The following is a 23,224-nucleotide window of genomic DNA, read 5'->3' as shown; positions in this document are numbered from 1 at the left end:
ATAGAAAACGGATCCGTCCCCATTGACTTATATTGTGTGTCAGACCGGATCCGTTTGGATCAGTTTCATCAGACAGACACCACCAGCGTTTTGGTGGCCGTCTCCAAAGCGGAATGGAGACTGATCGGAGGTAAACTGATGCATTCTGAGCAGATCCTTTTCCATTCAGAATGCATTAGAATGCAAACTGATCCGTTTTGGACGCTTGTCAGAGCCCTGAACAGATCTCACAAACGGAAAGTCAAAACGCAAGTGTGAAAGTAGACTTAGGTTCTTATTACAGCGAGACGCATGTCACCCAGGTAAGCACAACCATAAAAAAAGTTCAATGATTGATGAGCCTTTTGGTTTCTCTACAGTTAAATGATCACTTTACTCATTAGAGGCCTCCTAAGGTGTTGGGACTTGAAGGCAGGAATGCTGCGTGCTGCGGCAGGGCCGGGGTACATCCATGTCTTAGCTTTTTTCTTTCTTTCTTTCTAAGTTAACAAGTTTAGGGCTCATGCAATCCGTGTGCATTCCGTTTTGCGGAATGGAACAGCTGGCCCCTAATAGAACAGTACTATGCTTGTCCATAATCCGGACAATAATAGGACATGTTCTATTTTTTGCGGAACGGAAATGTGGACATCCGGAAACGGAATGCACACGGAGTAACTTCAGGGTTTTTTTTGCGGACCCATTGAAATGAATGGTTCCGTATATGGTCCGCAAAAAAAAACCAGAACGGACACGGAAAGAAAATACGTGTATGTCTTATATTCACGTAAGGGCTCATGCACACAGTCATGTCAGTTTCGATGACCACGTCTATCAAGCTGTACCTGACACTAGTCATGCCACTAGCATTACATATTGTTATTTTCATATGATTGAAAGGGGTATTCTGGTTGCGACAAGCTATCCCCTATCCACAGGATAGGGGATAACAATTAGATCGGTGGAGGTCTTACCGCTGGGACCTCCACCGAAAATGAGAACAGAGACCCTATACCCCTCGGGGCCCCGCAGTGGCAGGTCGGTCAGGCATGAGCACTGATGCTCCATTAATTTCTAGAAGTAGCTGAGCGCTTGTCTCCAGAACGCCTGTAGAGATGAATGGAGCGGCAGTTCTCATGCTCAACCCACCACCCTGTTCATTTTGGGGAGCCCTAAGGGGTACAGGGTCTCTGTTCTCGTGATCACCAATGTTCCCAGCAGTAGGACCCCCATTGATCTAATGGTTATACCAGTGTATACTAATAGGGGCATTATTCTTACTGGGGGCATTATTCTTACTGGGGGGCACTAATGGGGGCATTAATTCTGGGGCACACTAATGGGGCCTTTACTCTTAATGGGGGCAGTAATGGGGGCATTCATTCTGGGGTGAACTAATGGGGGCATTACTATTACTGGGGGGCAATAATAAGGGTATTACTGTTATTGGGGACACTAATGGGGGAAATAATATTATTGGGGACACTAATGGGGCATTATTAACTCTGGGGAGCACTAATGGAGTCATCGCTATTACTGGGGGCACTATTCATTCTGGGGGGCGCTAATGGGGGCATTATTAATACTGGGGGCACTAATGGAGGCATTACTATTACTGTGAGCCACAGTAATACAGCGATTTAACCCCTGTTAAGCCATGCTCCCACAACCACACCCCCTTTGGGGTGTGGCTTAACTTGGCTGGTATTTTTTGTTGGAAAAGGTGGCAACCCTACCTGCTGCCCTCCCATTGAAAACAATGGGAGGCTGTTTCAGCGCAGATTTTGCCCAGTTTTCTGTACCAAATCTGAACTGAAACCTGGCCCCAAAATCCTCAGTCTGAATATATATACCCCTATGGGGGGCTCTCTGAGATTTCCTACTGCAATCCTAAACCCTGCTACTAAAAATTGACTCCTAATTCATGAGATCAAGAAATCAGATTGTAAACCCGCCTGCAGAGCGATCATGAGGTGCATGCTGGATTTGCAGATTACAACTCCTTTCCTCACCGAATACTATTAGCACCTTAGATTATCCCCACTAATATCACCTGCCACGCGACGTTCTACAGCGCGTGTAATAAAGTGTCAATCACACGAGCAGGGGGCGTGGCTTCCAGGTGAGCGCCGGGAGGCGTGGGAGCGCGGGGTATAGTCACGCCCCCTCCGGTGTGTTGGGCGTGGCGTGTGCAGGTGAGGAAAGACGAAAGCCGATTGCAACAATTACAGGAAGAGCTCATCCTGGGTCGGGGGAGAGATGAGCGCTGCTATCACTATCCGGACTGCACCATTCCCAGGGTAGGGAGTCGCGCGGACACATAGGACCGGACACTGAGGGGGGCTGAAGAGTGCGACCACCATGTCACTGCTGTGTGGCACTAGTGCAGGGTGTAAGTGGGTGCCCTGTGACTGGGAGGGACATGTATGTGCATGACAGTGTGTGTATGGGTGACAGGCAGAGCTCACTCCTCCAGTGCTGTATGTTCTACATTGTGAGTAGTTGTCAGAGGGTGTACACATACATAGACATGGGAACCTATAGCAGTATTCACATCACTCTACCTGTGCGGTTCTTTTAATTAACCTGGTGGCCACTGTGCGCTTATATTATACCGCAACTTGAACAGTGGCCTAGAACTTGTAAAGGCTCCAGGGTTCCTCCAGGCGGGTTCTCGCATCATGTTGTAAAGAGAGGACATTCTTGGGTCTTGGCCGCACTCCGCTGGACGCTTCTTCTGGATAAACTTGTAAAGAAGAAGAAGAACAAAAGTCAAGATGTCTGTAGAAAAGAGGCTGAAGAAGCTGGAGGACATGGTCCTCAGGGGCCCCTATGGATGTGACTGCGATTCCCTGAGTGTGGAGACCCTTCTAGATGTTCTCATCTGTCTATGTCAAGAATGTAACGCACCAGCCCTTCGACGGGACAAAAATGTGACCGAATTCCTGGCCTGGGGTAAGAGACTGCACAAATGGGGATGATCATCTATGGATTATATTATTTCAAAATATATTATAACAAATAATTTATTTGTTTACTGAAAAAATCTGCATTTTAGTGTTGGATTTGGGGGGTGGGGGGGTTACTTTCCATTTGACTTAAATTTTTTGGAAAAAATGAGCTGTGGGGTTTGGGGCGCACAAATGTTTGTCGCTTGAATAGAGAAGTTAGACGTTGGGTTAGGCAACGGTCAAACGACCGTAAAGAAAAAGCGCCATTAGAAACGGCAAAATGGTCAGTTTTTAATGGCTGTTTTCCCCCCACTGAAGCCTTTCTGAGAAAAAGCAGATAAAAACGCCCCCTTCAGTTGTATGGGGCTGTCAGGCTTTTAAAACGGACAGAATAGAACATGTCCTATTTTTTATTTTTTTTGATAGCCGTGTGAATAGCCCATAGACTACCATTGTTCTCAAAATGGAGATGTGGCGGCCATTAAAAGAAATGTTCATCGTGTCCGTTTTTTCTCTGGTGTGAATGTAGCTGCTGCTAAGAGATGTCTTATATGAAGGAGACATCATGTGGCGTCTATTTGTTTTGGCGTCCTGTTTCCCCCCCCCCCCCCTTTTTTTTTCCAAATTGGTGTCTCCTTGACTTCAGTGGTGAAAAACATTGAGGTAACGAGTGCCATTAGAAGGCCTCTGAGGAGGTGAAGTGCACGATGACGGCTTTGTGTCCCTCACATCGGCTTTTGGTTGTTTGCCATCCATTCCACAACAGGACAAGTACCACATTGGTGTGAACAGTCTGGACATGATCAGAACATGAAAAACCAAGTCTGGGTGTCTGTGCATTTTCCATCAGTATGTGCCAAACCATGAGCAGTGCAGTGAAGAGGTGGAGGCCCATGTGCATCCTACATTTATTTCTATGGAAGTTCTGGAGACGGCTGAGCCTATGAGACTCCTTTCAGGCAGTTACAGAATATCCTGTGGATATGGCATATATACCTATGATGGGAATACCCCTTTTACAGGTAGACTGTCAAATGATTAGTGGGGGTTTTGAGCTTTTTATACTGATGACCTATCCTTTGGATCATCAGTATCTGATCGGTGGGGTTCCGACACCTGGGACCCCTGCCGATCAGCTGTTCGAGAAGGCACCGACGCTTCTCTGAGCACCGCGGCCTTCTCCCTGCTTTTCCTAGGCAGAGTGATGACACGTTCATGTGTCACGTGGCCTAGGAGCAGCTCAAGTGAATGGGGCTGAGCGCAATACCAAGCACAGTCACTGGCCAACAATCTAAGGGCCCATTCACTCAGCCGTGGTGATGCCATGCCCGTGTTGCAGACCGCCGACCGATTGACTTTAGTGGATCCACAATCCGTAAGATATCTTTTGCGGAGTGGAGGCACAGTCCCAGAAGCCCACAGAAGGGCTTCTGTGTGTTTCCATAGGCTTCCGGGTCAGTGCCTCCGCTCTGCAAAAGCTAGGACATGTCCTATCTTCTGCCGTATCTTGCGGATCGCAGACCCATTGAAGTCAATTGGTCCGCACCATGATACGGAGTTCACACCGCCGGTGCCAGTGTTTTTTGCGGTCCGCAAGTCGAGCTTGGTGGCACTACAGCCGTGTGACTGGGCCTAAGGGTACATTCATACAACCCTATTTTCGGTCCTTGTCTGATCCGCATTAAGAATGTGGATCCATTCATTTCTGTGGGGTGGAAAGTGCTGTACGCACACTGGCTGCATCTGTATTTTGTGGATCAGCGATTTCCGGACAGCAGAATGGATACGATCGCGTGAATGCTCCCTAATGTGTATGCGGGGCTGATGGAATAGGCGTCGCCTGAGCGAGCGTTTGACCGTGATGGGGATGTCCATTCTCTGCGGCTGCAGGTTGACTTTGTGTCTGAGCATTTGGGAAAATCCAGCTGTATTACCGTAGTTACACACGCGACATCACCCTGTTCATCTCTCCAGACTATACATGGAACCAGCACTAAGGCTCCATTCACACGTACGTGGTGTGTTGCGGATCCGCAACACACCCGCCCGGCACCCCCTATAGAAATGCCTATTCTTGTCCGCAAGCTGCGGACAAGAATAGGACATGTTCTATCTTTTGCGGACCTGAAGATCGGGGCCGCGCTCCGCAAATGCGGATGCTGACAGCACACTGTGTGCTGTCCGCATCCATTCCGTCCCCATAGAAAATGAATGGGTCCACACCCGTTCCGCAAAATTGCGGAACGGATGCAGACCCATTTGCGGACGTGTGAATGGAGCCTTAGAGTCAAAATCGTATGTGTTCTTCTTGGTCCACGTGGCCCTGTCACAGTGATGAAGCCATGTATACCACCGTGTGCAGTAGGTCTGCAGCAGGGAAGAAGAAAAGTATTGTTTTCCTGTGATGCCTCAGCTTATTAAGGGGTAAATCAAAGCAGTGGTAGGGTGTGACCTCTTGTCACGCTGTGACATCACTGTCACCCAACCTGTCCCCTGACCACACTCTGGTATCGGTATCTATGAAATTCTCAGCCTTCAGACTGGTCTGTCTGGCTTTCTGTATATCTTGCAGTTGCCTGTTGCTCACGTTTGATCCTTTTGATTTGGAGGTCCATCTTCGGTGTCACTGCGAGTCTCGGTTTACTTTTTTTTTTTTTCCTGCAGGGAACGTTTAGTAACACGGTACCTCTGTGCTTATTAGGGGTTAAACTGAAGATAAATGTATTGTTACTTTAGTATTACACAATATACTCATTTCTGACATTCAGCGCTTGCCATGGTTTCACACACCGGAAGTTTTTTTTTCTTTTGGTTTGTTTTTTTGTAACTGTTATTTTTGTTGATGTTTTATGTTTTAGGAGCCAAAAAAAAAACATGGACCCATTTATTTCTACGGGTCCGCAAAAAATACGGACAGCGCACTGATGTCATCCATGTTCTGTCCGCAACCGTGTGGTCATTCTGTAAACTATATAACCTGTCCAATTCCTGCCTGTTTTGCAGATAAGGATAGCCAGTTCTAGTGAAGGGAGTGAGAAAATTGCGGCATGCGCATGGGCAGTATCCATTTTTTTTTGCGGACCACAAAATGGATATGGCCGCCTGTGTGAGGCCTATGGCCTTATCCGTCTGACTGTGTCCTTATTGTGGTCTGCAGTCCTTTTGGATCTACCAAATACGGAACCTTCTATGTGCAATCTATATTTGTCTAAACTCTCCATGACTAGAAATCGCTATTCTTGTCTGCAATACGGACAGGAATAGGACATGTTCTATAATTTGCGCAACGGGCATTGAAATTAATGGGTCTGTGTCCAGTCCACAAAAAAAGTGTGGATCAGACACGGATACGGTTGTGTGCATGAGACCTAAGCGTGACATAAAACACGCTTAGCTCTTGTGCTCAATGGAGCACAAGAGCTGTGGTACAGTAGAGATGAATGGAGCAGCCGATGTGCATGTGTCCCTATTGTAGTGTTCAGCAAAGTTCTTCAATTCGATTTGGCTGAATAAAAAATAATAATAAATTGCTCAGTGACGAAGCGCATTTCTTTGTAGTGAGTGCACCGCTCCCCATCATTGTACCCCTCCGAGGCCGCGTTCATCACTGAACGCGGCATCTGAAATTTTATATTAAGGTCCTATAACTTAAAACGCAAGAAAAACCCATACTTAACTCCATTGATCGCGAAAATTCGAATTTCCTTGTGCTTCCTGGTAACGAATAGTTTTTCCCTGAAATGGGGTATAACCCAAAAAAATCATGCTCTCCTCATCCGCTTGAGCGCATTGAAGATCCAGCATGAAATCTCGCACGTGATTACATCATACGTCACAGCATACGAGATTTTGCGTGGAATTTTTAATCCAGATGGTGGGTTCTTTGTGCTCAAACGGATAAGGTATGATTTTTTTTTTTTTTTTTTCCTGTTATACTCCATTTCAATGAACATCGATTTTGTTACCAGGAAGCACAAGGAAATTTTGCTTCACGGCAAATCGAATTTTCCCTGAAATTCGGATCGAAGTTTACCTCAGACACTTCGGTGCGCTACAACAGTCATGGGGTCCAGCGTTCTGACCCCTGACGATCAGACGCTTATCCCTTATCCCGTAGATAGGAGATTTTGCCAGGGGACGGCCGCCCCTTTTTAAAGAACATTGTTTTGTTGGCACACAGAGCGTGAAAGCAGAAGGTGAGATGGATATTGGGGTGAGCCCACCCGTAGCAGCCGCAAACCACGCTCACGTGCTGTCGCTGCACATCACTGCCATTTTCAAATTATTAATGGCCACATGGTTTTGCAGGGCCAAATTGTGCAGCCATTAAAGATCAGTTTAAACATGGCAACATTTTGCAGTAATACCATGTCAGCCTGGTTTTCAGGCCTCTGTAACAGGAGCAATTCAGTACTCGTCCAGTTGTCTGACTCAAAAACCTTGAGTCTTCAGTTTTTCATATAAGCCCCGTTCATTTCTGTGGAGCCAGAGATGTGTGAACAATCACAATACAGAACATGCTGCGATTTACTTAAAATCTCATTCACTTTGCTGGTACTATACACTGCTGCAAAAGTGCTGCACGCAGCTGCTTCTGGAAGAAAGGAGCCATGTTTTTCTGATCCCGGACAACCCCTTTAACTGACCCAAACTGACAGCACCATAGATCCCTATGAGGCTGTGAGTTTGGTCCATAAACTCGCCGTCGTGCCAGGGCACATGTCCGAAATATGGCCAAGTAGTGAATCTATAATACATGTGTGTGTGTGTGGTCCTGGACCATCAGTGACTGGGCTTGTGGCTGCCTTCTGGGGAACCTTTGATCCATTTCCAGGATCCCTGGTTGGGAATCACCGCTTTAAACCATGCTCCATCAAGTTGCCAAAAAATGCAAATGTACAAATTGTGTTATTTCACACTCTGAGGGCCTCTACACACACAAATTTGAGAAACCACTTGATTTTTAACATATTGCATACTGTTTTCCATGCAGGGAAAGGGGGGAAAAAAATACCCAACAAATTGCTAAATCCTAAACGTGTTTTTTTTTTTTTTTGTTTTGTTGTTAATCCAGCAACAACAATTACAAAAAAAGGCACTAGATAAAAAAAAAAAAGAAATTGTGTCCTACATTTCATATTTCCAATAGAATCTCTGCTAGCTTCTAGAGATTACATTTTTGTAAAAATCACACCAAAACCACATGTGCAAAATAAAAACACAAAATGTAGAAAAACACCACATAATACTTATGTGTGTTTTCAGCCTTTGGCCACTTGCACACATTGCAGATTACAAATGGTTTTGCCGTGCAGATTCTTGCACAGAAAAAACACAGCATAAGGGCTCATGCACAGGACCGTATGCCCTCCGAGACATGCGGGCCATATGTCCCGGAGCGGCATACATCATGCGCACGGGAGCGCACAGCATCGTAGGTTACTATACTGTGCGCATCGGGCCGCCTGCGGGACTATTGTCCTGCACTCATATGATTATATGAGTGCAGGACAGTAGTCTTGCGGGCGGCCCGATGAGCACAGTATCCTAGTAACCTACGATGCTGTGCGCTTCCGTGCGCATGATGTATGCCGCTCCGGGACATATGGCCCGCTCACGGACCGTATATCTCGGAGGGCATACTGTCGTGTGCATGAGCCCTAAGGCCACTTGCACACGACCGTATGTATTTTGCGGTCCACAAAAAAATCTGCAAAAAATACGGATAACATCCATGTGCATTCTGTATTTTGCGGAACGGAACAGCTGGCCCCTAATAGAACAGTACTGTCCTTGTCCGTAATGCAGACAATAATAGGACATGTTCTATTTTTTTTTTTTTGCGGAACGGAAATACGGAAAAGGAATGCACCCAGAGTAACTTCAGTTTTTTTTTCGTTTTTTTGTGGACCCATTAAAGTGAATGGTTCCGCATACAGTCTGCGGAAAAAAAAACACGGAATGGACACGGAAAGAAAATACGTTTGTGTGCAAGAGGCCTAAGGGTTCAGGCACATGAACGTATGCTGGCCGCATTACACAGGCACCGGCCATTTGCACTTCGCATCATGGATCCGGAAGGTCCGATGCGGAACCCCACTTAAGCACTAAGGAGTGCTTCTGTGGGGTTTCTCTCTGTGCCTTTGCACCACAAAAAAAATAGAACGTGTTCTACTTTTTTGGGGTGCGGACGGATCACGGACCCATTCAAGTTGAATGGGTCTGGATCTTTCTGCGGAATCCGCACGGATGTTGCCCGTACATCGGGGACCGTAAATTGTGGTCCCCTATGCAGGGAACGGCCATGTGCATGAGCCCTCAGGCTCATGCACATGGCTTAGCCGTTTTTGTGGTTCACAAATTGCAGATCTGCAGAACAGGGATACTGGCCGTGTGTGTTCTGCTTTTTGGAACGTCCGGCCCTCTATAGAACTGTCCTTTGCTTATCCGTAAAATGGACAAGAATAAGACATGTGTTTTTTTTTGCAGGGCTGCGGAACAGACATGCAGACAGCACACGGTGTGCTGTCTACATCTTTTGCTACCCCATTAAAGTGAATGGGTCCACATCCGACTCGCGGATCGCATGCGGACCTAAAATACGCTTGTGTGCATGAGCCCTAATACACTTTGATTTTCCTTCCAAATCTGCTCCAAAAACTGCAAGCAACACGTGCGGAAACGCACTGAAATCCACATGGAAATCTGTGTAGATTTTCTGTTTATAAACCTGCACCTATGTGCAGGTACCCTTAAAGGGGTTGTCCAGTGGCTTAGTGTTGATGACCTATCCTCAGGATCGGTGGTGGTCCTCTCCCGCCAATCAGCTGTTTAAAGGGGAAATGACCTGCGCGTTGTCTCTTTTGCGCTGGCGGTACAACTGCTATCCTTAGGATAGGAATACCTGAGTTGTGCTCACCACCTTAGAAGCAGTGGAAACCGATGGCCCACGGGAAATAAATTCTATAGAAGAAAAAATCCAAAGCTTTATTCAGTATCCACTAAAACCAGGGATACAGTCCACTCGCCAAACAAGAGGACTGTACCCTTAGTTTTAATGACTATTGAATAAAGTTTAGGATTTTTGCTTCTATTCAGAGGACAGGTCATCAATATTTAGCCGCTGCACAACCCCTTTAATCTGACGTTTTCAAAGGTGTTGGGGTGCCCAGCAGAGCAGGAACTGGCATTTTTGTAAGGACCAGTACATTTTTATATGCTACTATAGAACCACGTACTAGCACATATAATAAATCTACAACCTCCATGAATACAATCGCCCTCATCACGATGGAGCCCTGTTCACAGTAGTATACATTAGAAATGCTTATCTTTGGCTTGAATGTCACATTCTACTACAGGGTTGGCCAATTTTTCACCGTAAACACAAAAAATATGAATAATTCTGCCTGCGTGCTGACGACAACCCTCCCAACTTCCCTCGTGTTTGTTCTTTTGATTCCCTGAGCTCTTGAGATAAGTAGGGTTTGTACGTGGAATCCTAAATGTCTCTGCTGTACTTCTTAAGAACAAAAAAAGGTTTCTGCTGCCTGTCCTTCATGTGATGTGACCGAGCTTGTTTTTCAGGTAGAACATGTCCATGCAAAACCCTGGAGAATGTGCACTTCTCAAACCAACTTCTTGAGGCCCTAATGAAAAATGTCTTGGATTTATGGCTGCGTGACTTGATGGATCTGATGCATGTAAATGAGGCTTTTACCCTCTGACTCTTGTAATAGGGAGATGCCTTTTTTTGATATAGTTATACTTTACCGAGTTCAAGGTCCATCCAAAGTCCAGTGATGGTGCATTGTAATGGGCTACCTGTTATCTCTACACAGGCATGCATTTGGTTTTCACTGTACAGATGGTAGCTTTAGGTTTAGTACATTATGATGAAGCATATGTGCCGATACTTCTCTCATAATATGGGGAGACTTTGTGATCTCATGGGCTTATTTCTGCAAAAGAAAAAAGTGACATTTTCCTTTTTTCTTACACCGTGCCATTTTTGAAGTGGATTGGGAAAGTGGTCTAAGGCTACTTTCAGACTAGCGTTCAGAGCGGGTCCGTCTGGTGTCTGCACAGACGGATCCGCTCCTATAATGCAGACGTTTGGATCCGTTCAGAACGGATCAGTCTGCATTATAGTTTAAAAAAAATTCTAAGTCTGAAAGTTGTTCAGATGGATCCATCCAGACTTTACATTGAAAGTCAATGGGGGACGGATCCGTTTGAAGTTGACTCAATATGGCTCAATTTTCCGTCCCCATTGACTTACATTGTAAGTCTGGACGGATCCGTTTGCCTCCGCACGGCCAAAATTGGGAGTGAGCCCACTCGCTTGGATGAGAAGCAACCCCACACATGAATGGTCTCAGGATGCTTTACTGTTGGCATGACACAGGACTGATGATAGCGCTCACCTTTTCTTCTCCGGACAAGCCTTTTGCAAGCAGCGTTCGGGTGTCCGCCTGCTGAGCGGAGGCTGAACGCTGCCAGACTGATGCATTCTGAGCGGATCCGCATCCACTCAGAATGCATTGGTAGCTGGACGGATGAGTTCGGGGCCGCTTGTGAGAGCCTTCAAACGGAGCTCACAAGCGGAGCCCCGACGCTCGTGTGAAAGTAGCCTTAGTTATCAATTTGAGCTGATTTTAAAGGGGTTATCCAAGACTATAAAATGCCCCCCCATATGCCCGGGCCCCTCACAATGAATATACTTACCTGGCTCTCTGCTCCCTGCGCCACTGCTGATGCAGGTGATGCTATCCACGCACTGGGAGAAGTGGCGGTGCTGGGAGCCAGGTAAGTATATTCAATGTGAGGGGCCCGGGCATATGGGGGGCATTTTATAGTCTTGGATAACCCCTTTAAGTCAGATTTGTCAACGGAGTCCTTTTTAAATAGAAAGAATTGTCACAATATCACTGCCGTAAAGGGATAGCATAGAAAGTGGAGAGGTTAAAGGGGTTGTGTCACTTCAGCAAATGGCATTTATCATGTAGAGAAAGTTAATTAAAGCCACTTACTAATGTATTGTATTTGTCCATATTGCCTCATTTGCTGTCTGGATTCATTTTTCTATCACATTATACACTGCTCATTTCCATGGTTACGACCACCCTGCATTCCGGTGGTCGTGCTTGCACACTATAGGAAAAAGCGCTGGCCTGTGCACAGTCCTGCAGTTCCAGCCACCAGAGAGTTGGGTGGCTTTTCCCACAGTGTGCATGCACGACCACCGCTGCTGGATTGTAAGGTGGTTGTAACTCCTGAATACGAGCAGTGTATAATTTAATGGAAAAATGGATCAAGCCAGCAATGGAGGCAATATGGACAAACACAATACATTAGTAAGTGGCTTTAATTAACTTTCTCTACATGATAAATGCCATTTATGTCAGTGAGACAACCCCTTTAAACACTTGGTTACAACGGCCATACAGTTGTGGCCAAAAGTTTTGAGACTGACACAAATATTAGTTTTCACAAAGTTTGCTGCTAAACTGCTTTTAGATCTTTGTTTCAGTTGTTTCTGTGATGTAGTGAAATATAATTACACGCACTTCATACGTTTCAAAGGCTTTTATCGACAATTACATGACATTTATGCAAAGAGTCAGTATTTGCAGTGTTGGCCCTTCTTTTTCAGGACCTCTGCAATTCGACTTGGCATGCTCTCAATCAGCTTCTGGGCCAATTCCTGACTGATAGCAACCCATTCTTTCATAATCACTTCTTGGAGTTTGTCAGAATTAGTGGGTTTTTGTTTGTCCACCCGCCTCTTGAGGATTGACCAAAAGTTCTCAATGGGATTAAGATCTGGGGAGTTTCCAGGCCATGGACCCAAAAGGTCAACGTTTTGGTCCCCGAGCCACTTAGTTATCACTTTTGCCTTATGGCACGGTGCTCCATCGTGCTGGAAAATGCATTGTTCTTCACCAAACTGTTGTTGGAAGAAGTTGCTGTTGGAGGGTGTTTTGGTACCATTCTTTACTCATGGCTGTGTTTTTGGGCAAAATTGTGAGTGAGCCCACTCCCTTGGATGAGAAGCAACCCCACACATGAATGGTCTCAGGATGCTTTACTGTTGGCATGACACAGGACTGATGGTAGCGCTCACCTTTTCTTCTCCGGACAAGCCTTTTTCCAGATGCCCCAAACAATCGGAAAGAGGCTTCATCGAAGAATATGACTTTGCCCCAGTCATCAGCAGTCCATTCACCATACTTTCTGCAGAAGATCAATCTGTCCCTGATGTTTTTTTTTGGAGAGAAGTGGCTTCTTTGCTGGCCTTCTCGACACCAGGCCATCTTCCAAAAGTCTTCTCCTCACTGTGCGTGCAGATGCGCTCACACCTGCCTGCTGCCATTCCTGAGCAAGCTCTGCACTGGTGGCACTCCGATCCCGCAGCTGAATACTCTTTAGGAGACGATCCTGGCGCTTGCTGGACTTTCTTGGACGCCCTGAAGCCTTCTTAACAAGAATTGAACCTCTTTCCTTGAAGTTCGTGATGATCCTATAAATTGTTGATTGAGGTGCAATCTTAGTAGCCACAATATCCTTGCCTGTGAAGCCATTTTTATGCAACGCAATGATGGCTGCACGCGTTTCTTTGCAGGTCACCATGGTTAACAATGGAAGAACAATGATTTCAAGCATCACCCTCCTTTTAACATGTCAAGTCTGCCATTTTAACCCAATCAGCCTGACATAATGATCTCCAGCCTTGTGCTCGTCAACATTCTCACCTGAGTTAACAAGACGATTACTGAAATGATCTCAACAGGTCCTTTAACCGCAATGAAATGCAGTGGAAAGTTTTTTTTTTGGGATTAAGTTAATTTTCATGGCAAACAAGAAGGACTATGCAATTCACTCTTCATAACATTCTGGAGTATATGCAAATTGCTATTATAAAAACTTAAGCAGCAACTTTTCCAATTTCCAATATTTATGTAATTCTCAAAACTTTTGGCCGCGACTGTACATATGTGGCGGATGTTGGGACTGTGAAGATGTACCATAGCCAGTGGGTGCATGCTGTTCTACACAGGAGACATCCATCCGCAGTGTCATCTCTGATCACGGACGTTTAACGCCGTCAAATGCTGTGGTCAGTTGTGTCCATGGTATCCGACGATGACTGCTTGTTCAAGTCCTCTAGGGCAGTGTCCACTCCAGTCCTCAGGGCCCACCTGCCGGTCATGTGTTCAGGTTTTCCTTAGTACTGAGCAGGTGATATAATTAGTGTCAGTGCATCCAGACTTACCAGTTATTCATTCTGTGGGATCTTCTGAGATCATGACTGGAAAGTGGGCCCTGATGACTTAGAGTTGAGGAACTGCTCTAGGCAGACTAAAAAAATAAATATAATTTAACCTTATTTTTAAATAGATGTACAAAAAAATGAATTGAAAAATCAAATAAGCCACTGTCCCCATTTTAGAAAAAATAAAAATACAAACCACAACAAAACCATTGGTATTGGCGCATGCAGAAATTCCTGAACTATTAAAATATGAAAGTACCGTATTTATCCCATACAGTGAATGCTGTAATGAAGATAAAGACAACACAGACAAGTAAATGTGGTCAAATAGTCATGTACACTCCAATATGGGATCAACAAAAACTACAGCTTGACTGGCAAAAAAGAGCCATTCACACAGCTGCATATGGAAATTTACTAAAAACGGTAATCTGTAATCATACTAACCTGCAGAATACGGCCTCGTGCAAAACACAGGCACCGGCCGTGTGCATTCCCCATTGCAGTGCAGACCCGTCCACAATGTGGGGAAAGATAGGACATATCCTATCTTTTGCGGTGCGGAGACACTGACACGTTATGCCTCATGCAGACATCCGTGTCAGTTTTGGATCAGTGGTAACACTAACCGTGTTTTCTCCCGTGACAGATCCGTGTTGGGTCCGTTTTTGCTGTCCGTGTTGCATCTGTGTTTCACTAACACTCAACAGCTGAAAAATAATTTTCAAAGAATCTCTTTTAATGATCCGTGAAACACGGATGGCATCCGTGGTTTTCACGGACCCATAGACTATAATGGGCGTGATGGATCCGTGAACACGGACAAAATAGAGCATGCATCCGTGGTAAAAAAACAAAACGGACCGTGCTGAAACAGTGATGTGTGAATACACACATTAAAATGAATAGGGATGTGTGCTGTCCGTGGAGAACACGTACAGCACACGTCCGTGAAACACTGATGTCTTGCATGAGGCTTTAGTCCACGGAAGGGTTTCTGTGGGCTTCCAGGTCAGTGGCTCTGCACCACAAAAGATGGGACATATCAATCAATAGGATCTCACTGCGATGCGTAGTGCATACAGCCAGTCCCTGTGGTTTGCGGACTCTTAGTTTGCGGCCCACAACTCGGGCATGGCGGGCCTAAAGGTAAGGGTAACTGCACATGGTTCTGATTTGTATGCAGAAAATCCACATGAAATCTGCACCAAAACCTTGTAAAAAAAAAAAAACGCACAAATATCCACACTATATATTGTGATCTTAGGGCTCTTTCACACTTGCGTTCTTGTCTTCCGGCATAGAGTTCCGTCGTCGGGGCTCTATGCCGGAAGAATCCTGATCAGGATTATCCTAATGCATTCTGAATGGAGAGAAATCCGTTCAGGATGCATCAGGATGTCTTCAGTTCCGGAACGGAACGTTTTTTGGCCGGAGAAAATACCGCAGCATGCTGCGCTTTTTGCTCCGGCCAAAAATCCGGAACACTTGCCGCAAGGCCGGATCCGGAATTAATGCCCATTGAAAGGCATTGATCCGGATCCGGCCTTAAGCTAAACGTCGTTTCGGCGCATTGCCGGAGCCGACATTTAGCTTTTTCAGAGTGGTTACCATGGCTGCCGGGACGCTAAAGTCCTGGCAGCCATGGTAAAGTGTAGTGGGGAGCGGGGAGCAGTATACTTACCGTCCGTGCGGCTCCCCGGGCGCTCCAGAGTGACGTCAGGGCGCCCCAAGCGCATGGATCATGTGATCACATGGATCACGTCATCCATGCGCATGGGGCGCTCTGACGTCACTCTGGAGCGCCCGGGGAGCCGCACGGACGGTAAGTATGCTGCTCCCCCGCTCCCCACTACTACTATGGCAACCAGGACTTTAATAGCGTCCTGGGTGCCATAGTAACACTGAACGCATTTGGAAGACGGTTCCGTCTTCAAATGCTTTCAGTACACTTGCGTTTTTCCGGATCCGGCGTGTAATTCCGGCAAGTGGAGTACACGCCGGATCCGGACAACGCAAGTGTGAAAGAGGCCTTAGTGCGTTTTTATTATTATTTTTTTTAGAGCAACTGCACACAATACAGTTTTTTTTGTACATATTTTTTTTTATTTTTTTTAAATGTGGTTTTAGTGCGGGGCCTATTGGAGTATAACTTGTCCTACCCTGGCACCAGCGCTGGTCCATAGATATAAGGGGCAGATATTTCTGTATTCTATGTGCAGGTATAGACTTCTTGTGACCAATACCTGTGATAAAGGTGAGACCCTTTCAGGGATTTTCATACACTAGTCGCTATCAGTATGGACCTGTGAATACGAGGAGCACACATTGTGAGTGTTTTCAGACATGCAGGTGACTGTCTTATAATTAGTGGTGTCCTTGTTTGCAAATCACTTGTTAGAATTTTTTTATTTTATTTTTTTAGTTGCAGACGCTGCTTATTAAACTTCAATTAGCATGCAAACCGGTTTAATTATATGCCTGGGTGTAAGACTCTTTTTATAGAGTATATAAATTACGTATACATGGGTGTATATGTGTGCACATATGTGATCAGTGTGGTACTCCTCATATAGTTATGGAGGCAAAAGTGTCCGTTCAGAGAGAGCAGAAATTTGACATCATAGAATTTCCAGTGAAACGGCAGCAAAATCCCCATGTGCTACTTACTGTGGTGAAATTATTCCACAATAATGAGCATGCTATGAATTAGAAAATGTTGGAAAAAAAACATCACGTGTGAATGAGATTTTGCACACTGCATCAGCAACTTGTTGCATGTGCATACCCCGCCAGTGCTGCCCAGTGATCACTTACCTGCCTGGTGTTTACTACTTACAGGATTTTTTTGAAGACACACAGGATATACAGGAAAATAAGAAAAAATATTTCATTTTTCGTCACCAAATTTTGACCCCTATAACTTTTTTGTAATTATGTGTACGCAGCTGTATTGGGGCAATTTTTTTTGCGGGGAGATCTGAACTTTTCATTGATACCATTCTGGGGTGTGTATGACTTTTTGATAACTTTTTAGTTTGTTTTTTGTTTGCCGTATGGGGAAGATATTTTTATACTATGGGCGTTTTTACACATGGTTATACCCATGGTGTGTATTTTGTAATATATACAGTCGTGGCCAAAAGTTTTGAGAATTAGATAAATATTGGAAATTGGAAAAGTTGCTGCTTAAAGGGAATCTGTCACTAGCATATTATCAATTTTTTTTATTTTTTATGAATCCATGTGTAATAAAGTACCTTATTTCCATATGTCTTGTTCTTTTTATTCTGTGTCTTGTCATTTCTTCAAAAAAACTCTTTTTATGATATTCAAATGAAGCTGTAAGGAGCCCAGAGGGGCGTTATTCTTTGTCCACGGTGCCCAGGAACGCCCCTCTCAAGTGCCGTGCCCGCCTAAATTTGAAAACTAAGAACTCCTCCAAGATCGCCTAAATCACCTCCCAGAGGCGAGGCTAAGTGCTCCCCCCCCCCCCCCCAAGCGCCGCGCTCTGCGGCAAACACCCCCGATCCTCCTCTCGCCCTCAGCCGAAATCCCACGCAGGCGCAGTGCCGGCGATTGCCTGTGCGATGATAAGACGACTGAGGGCAACAGCTTCAACAACGTCACTGGGCATGCGCCGATCCCAGTGACGTGTTCGCTGTTTCCTCAGCCAGCTGGGATCGGCGCATGCCCAGTGACGCTGTTGAAGCTGTTGCCCTCAGTCGTCGTATCATCGTGCAGGCGCAGGCAATCGCCGGCACTGCGCCTGCGTGGGATTTCTGCTGCGGGCGAGAGGAGGATCGGGGGTGTTTGCCGCAGAGCGCGGCACTGGGGGGGGGGGGGTGAGCACTTAGCCTCGCCTCTGGGAGGTGATTTAGGCGATCTTGGAGTTCTTAGTTTTCAAATTTAGGCGGGCACGGCACTTCCGAGGGGCGTTCCTGGGCACCGTGGACAAAGAATAACGCCCCTCTGGGCTCCTTACAGCTTCATTTGAATATCATAAAAAGCGTTTTTTTTTAAGAAATGACAAGACACAGAATAAAAATAACAAGACACATGGATTCATGGCAAAGAATTGCATAGTCCTTCTTTGCCATGAAAATTAACTTAATCCCAAAAAAACCTTTCCACTGCATTTCATTGCTGTCATTAAAGGACCTGCTGAGATTATTTCAGTAATCGTCTTGTTAAGGCCTCTTTCACACGACAGTATGGCTTTTTCAGTGTTTTGCAGTCCGTTTTAAACGGATCCGTTCCGTTTTTCCATTCCGTTTTTCCGTATGGCAAATACAGTATACAGTAATTTCATAGAAAAAATTGGGCTGGGCATAACATTTTCAATAGATGGATCCGCAAAAAACGGAACGGATACGGAAGACATACGGATGCACTTCCGTATGCATTCAGTTTTTTTGCGGACCCATAGACTTTAATGGAGCCACGGAACGTGATTTGCGGCCAAATATAGGACATGTTCTATGTTAAAACGGAACGGAAATACGGAAACGAAATGCATACGGAGTACATTCCGTTTTTTTGCGGAACCATTGAAATCAATGGTTCCGTATACGGACCGCAAAAAACGGCCCGCAAAACGGGAAAAAAAAACGGTCGTGTGAAAGAGGCCTAACTCAGGTGAGAATTTTGTCGAGCACAAGGCTGGAGATCATTTATGTCAGGCTGATTGGGTTAAAATGGCAGACTTGACATGTTAAAATGAGGGTGATGCTTGAAATCATTGTTCTTCCATTGTTAACCATGGTGACCTGCAAAGAAACGCGTGCAGCCATCATTGCGTTGCATAAAAATGGCTTCACAGGAAAGGTTATTGTGGCTAAGATTGCACCTCAATCAACAATTCAAGAACTGAAAAAACCATCAGGGACAGATTCTTCTTCTGCAGAAAGTATGGTGAATGGACTGCTGAGGACTGGGGCAAAGTCATATTCTCCAATGAAGCCTCTTTCCGATTGTTTGGGGCATCTGGAAAAAGGCTTGTCCGGAGAAGAAAAGGTGAGCGCTACCATCAGTCCTGTGTCATGCCAACAGTAAAGCATCCTGAGACCATTCATGTGTGGGGTTGCTTCTCATCCAAGGGAGTGGGCTCACTCACAATTTTGCCCAAAAACACAGCCATGAGTAAAGAATGGTACCAAAACACCCTCCAACAGCAACTTCTTCCAACAATCCAACAACAGTTTGGTGAAGAACAATGCATTTTCCAGCACGATGGAGCACCGTGCCATAAGGCAAAAGTGATAACTAAGTGGCTCGGGGACCAAAACGTTGACCTTTTGGGTCCATGGCCTGGAAACTCCCCAGATCTTAATCCCAATGAGAACTTGTGGTCAATCCTCAAGAGGCGGGTGGACAAACAAAAACCCACTAATTCTGACAAACTCCAAGAAGTGATTATGAAAGAATGGGTTGCTATCAGTCAGGAATTGGCCCAGAAGTTGATTGAGAGCATGCCCAGTCGAATTGCAGAGGTCCTGAAAAAGAAGGGCCAACACTGCAAATACATGACATTTATGCAAAGAGTCAGTAATTGTCGATAAAAGCCTTTGAAACGTATGAAGTGCGTGTAATTATATTTCACTACATCACAGAAACAACTGAAACAAAGATCTAAAAGCAGTTTAGCAGCAAACTTTGTGAAAACTAATATTTGTGTCCTTCTCAAAACTTTTGGCCACGACTGTAGGTAGCACCTTTAGACACTGGGACTTTTCCTATTCTTCCAGACAAAACTGCTCTAACTCCACATTAGATGGTTGTGTTGGCGTACAGCAGTCTTTAAGTCCTACAACAGATTCTCTGTTGGATCGAGGTCTGGGCTATGACTAGACTATTACACAGCATTTAAATAACGGCAGTGTAGATTTAATAGGACGTTTAGGGTTGTCTTCCTACTGGAAGGTGAACCTCTGTCCCAGTCTTAAATCCCTGGTGAAATGAAACTGGTTTTCCTCTAGAATTTCTCTGTATTTACTGCCACCTATCTTTCCTTCAATCATGAGCAGATTTCCAGTCCCTGCTGCTGAAAAGCATCCCCCTAGCATGATGCTGCCACCACCATGCTTATAGGCAATTTTTATTTTTTACTATTGCATTGTGTACTCTTTTTAAAGTGTAACCGCCATGTTTTCATCAAAAGATCAATTTCAGCATATGTTACTGCTGCAGCAGCATTATGCATAAAGCAATCTTTAGTTTCTTCACATACCACTGTTTTCTTTGAGTTTTTCCCTTAGTTACGGCTGTTTTAACCTCTAAAATATGAGGACCTTCTCAAGATGGCTCCTCTGCCAGTTCTCTGAGGCCAAAACTGCTTTCCCTCACTTCCCATACACACTTGCTGTAGCCAGCAGCTCCCTACCAGCAAATCAGATTGGATTACTGAGAAACACGCCTCCGCAGTCTGAAGCCTAATGCAGCCTCCCCTCTGTCTTCTGCTTATACCAAAAGGGAAGACAGACAAGCCATAGCAACGGTCTTTTAAGGGACCAGTGGAAAAGGACATTACAGGTAATTACAGATCTTTTGACAATCATTGACAGACTAACTAGTCTAATGAACTAGAAAAAAATAAAATAAATGACAGTTACTTTAAAAAAAATATTTTTAGCTTAATTTGGTCTTTATTAAAAATATGGCATTTTTTTTTTCTTGTACAGAGCTGACATGCTCTATTAGCACCCTCTGTATTTTCTGTCTTTTCCGTCAGACCAGGAACAGACGGCCTCCTTATCTTTGCTCTCTGACATTATAGATACTCATTATAGCTCAGTTCTTATCTTACTGATAAGAATGTGGCTTAAAGAAGTGTTTATGACCTCTTAGTAGTTTAGCGAGATGGCGGCACAAAGTGAAAGTACCAGTCACACAGCTAGAAAAACGGTTAACCCTTTGTGACAGAATATCTCAATATTTATAATAAAGGCCAATTGCAAAAATTTATTTTTAGCCAAAAATGAGCATGCAATCATAAAAAAAAAATAAAAAAAAATTTCCTCCGAAGGTGTACGTAGCCTTTAACTGTTAGATGTGGAGATGGTGTTCTTGGGTGATGGGAAGTGTTGGGTTTGAGCCACACACAGCGTTTCCCATGATGGCCAAAAAGTTCAGTTGTAGTCGCCTCTGACTAGAGAACCTTCTTCCATGTGTTTGGGGAGCCTGTCACATGCTATTTGGTGACCTCCTAACACATTTTTGAATAATGGCTTTTTTTTTCTGGGTTCTCTGCACTCAGCCTATAGTGTCTGTATATGACCTTATTGCTAATTATACTGACAACTTTATGTCAGTATGATCCTGTGGAAGTAAGGTCATGTGGAGGCACACATCATTATAAATCAGTATAATACTGTGCGCTCCTGCAAGACAAGTAGTGTCCAGAACGGAGGGTTATGCTCACACACAGCGTGATTTCCAGACTGCACACAGTCAGGGCCGTCTTTAATATTGATTGGACCCTGGGCAAGAATTTACTTGGGCCCCCTGGATCCCGCCTTCCCACACCTTAAAAAAAAGCCAAAATCTTATACTCACCTGTTTCCTTTCACTGGCGCTCACTAGCTGCTGGTACGGCGAGGGATGGTGCAACGCAGACACGCACACCTCACCGCGTCCTGGCACAGGCGGGCGTGATGACATCATCACGCCTGCCTGCGCTGGGATTTCACTACCAAATAGACCTCAGGCCTGTAGCCTATGACAAGTCTTGTCGCCATCTGCAAATTTTAAGGCGCATTGGCGACCATTTTGGTCGCCATCTGGAGCGCTGTATTGCATCAGTGACATGAACACTCTCCACATAGAATGTTATATTACATCAGTGACATCACCGCTCTCCACATATAAGTGATATTTTACATCAGTGACATCACCGCTCTCCACATATAATGTTATATTACATCAGTGACATCACCGCTGTCCACATATAGGCGATATATTACATCAGTGACATCACCGCTCTCCACATATATGTGATGAGCGGTGATGTCACTGATGTAATGTATTACTTACCGGTATATGTGGACAGCAGTGATGTCACTGATGTAATATATTACTTATGTGTGGAGAGTGGTGATGTCACTGATGTAATATATCACTTATAAGTAATATATTACATCTGTGACATCACCGCTCTCCACATATAAGAGGCATATTACATCAGTGACGTCATCCCTTGGCGCTGGGGTGCGCAGCCAGGGCCGGCCTTAGGTGTTCAGGTGCCCTGTGTGAGCTAACCTTGTGGTAGTGTTACCTGCAGTCCTATGTAAAACCACAGATAACACTAGTGCTAAATAATGTAGTAGTGTTACCTGCAGTCCTATGTAAAACCACAGATAACACTAGTGTAGATCATGTGGAAGTGTTACCTTCGTCCTTAGTGTACCTCCCTGTGTCTATCGCACGGACTCCATGCTGGCGCTGCCTCCTCTTCCATCTTCTTCCTCTTCCCCTGCACAGAACGTTCTGAAGCAGCTGCGTCAAGACATAGGAACACTGTGGGCATGGTGATACACACAGGGAGAGACATACACACAGGGACGGGGACACACACAAAGGGACAGACACACTCACACACAAAGGGACAGACACACACAAAGGGACAGACACACACAAAGGGACAGACACACACAAAGGGACAGACACACACAAAGGGACAGACACACACAAAGGGACAGACACACACAAAGGGACAGACACACACAAAGGGACAGACACACACAAAGGGATAGACACACACAAAGGGACAGACACACACAAAGGGATAGACACACACAAAGGGACAGACACACACAAAGGGACAGACACACACAAAGGGACAGACACACACAAAGGGACAGACACACACAAAGGGACAGACACACACAAAGGGACAGACACACACAAAGGGACGGACACACACAAAGGGACGGACACACACAAAGGGACGGACACACACAAAGGGACGGACACACACAAAGGGACGGACACACACACACAAAGGGACGGACACACACACACA

At 45.2% G+C, this 23,224-nt stretch overlaps 1 protein-coding gene across 1 annotated transcript in view; it reads left to right on the top strand.

Annotated features, from left to right (window-relative positions):
- The first annotated feature begins 2,175 nt into the window (after positions 1 to 2,175).
- Positions 2,176 to 23,224, top strand: part of CDC42BPG (CDC42 binding protein kinase gamma) — a 180,707-nt gene continuing 159,658 nt past the window's right edge. Inside the window, exon 1 of the mRNA XM_040410586.1 lies at positions 2,176 to 2,934. Coding sequence (XP_040266520.1) covers positions 2,757 to 2,934 — 178 coding nt within the window. The 5' untranslated portion in view covers positions 2,176 to 2,756. The remainder of the gene's footprint in view (positions 2,935 to 23,224) is intronic.

The sequence above is a fragment of the Bufo bufo genome, chromosome 10 (assembly GCF_905171765.1).
Source record: "Bufo bufo chromosome 10, aBufBuf1.1, whole genome shotgun sequence".
Classification (NCBI taxonomy): Eukaryota; Metazoa; Chordata; class Amphibia; order Anura; family Bufonidae; genus Bufo; species Bufo bufo.
Note: the sequence above shows the minus strand (reverse complement) of the source record. Positions and strands in the feature narration are given on the sequence as shown.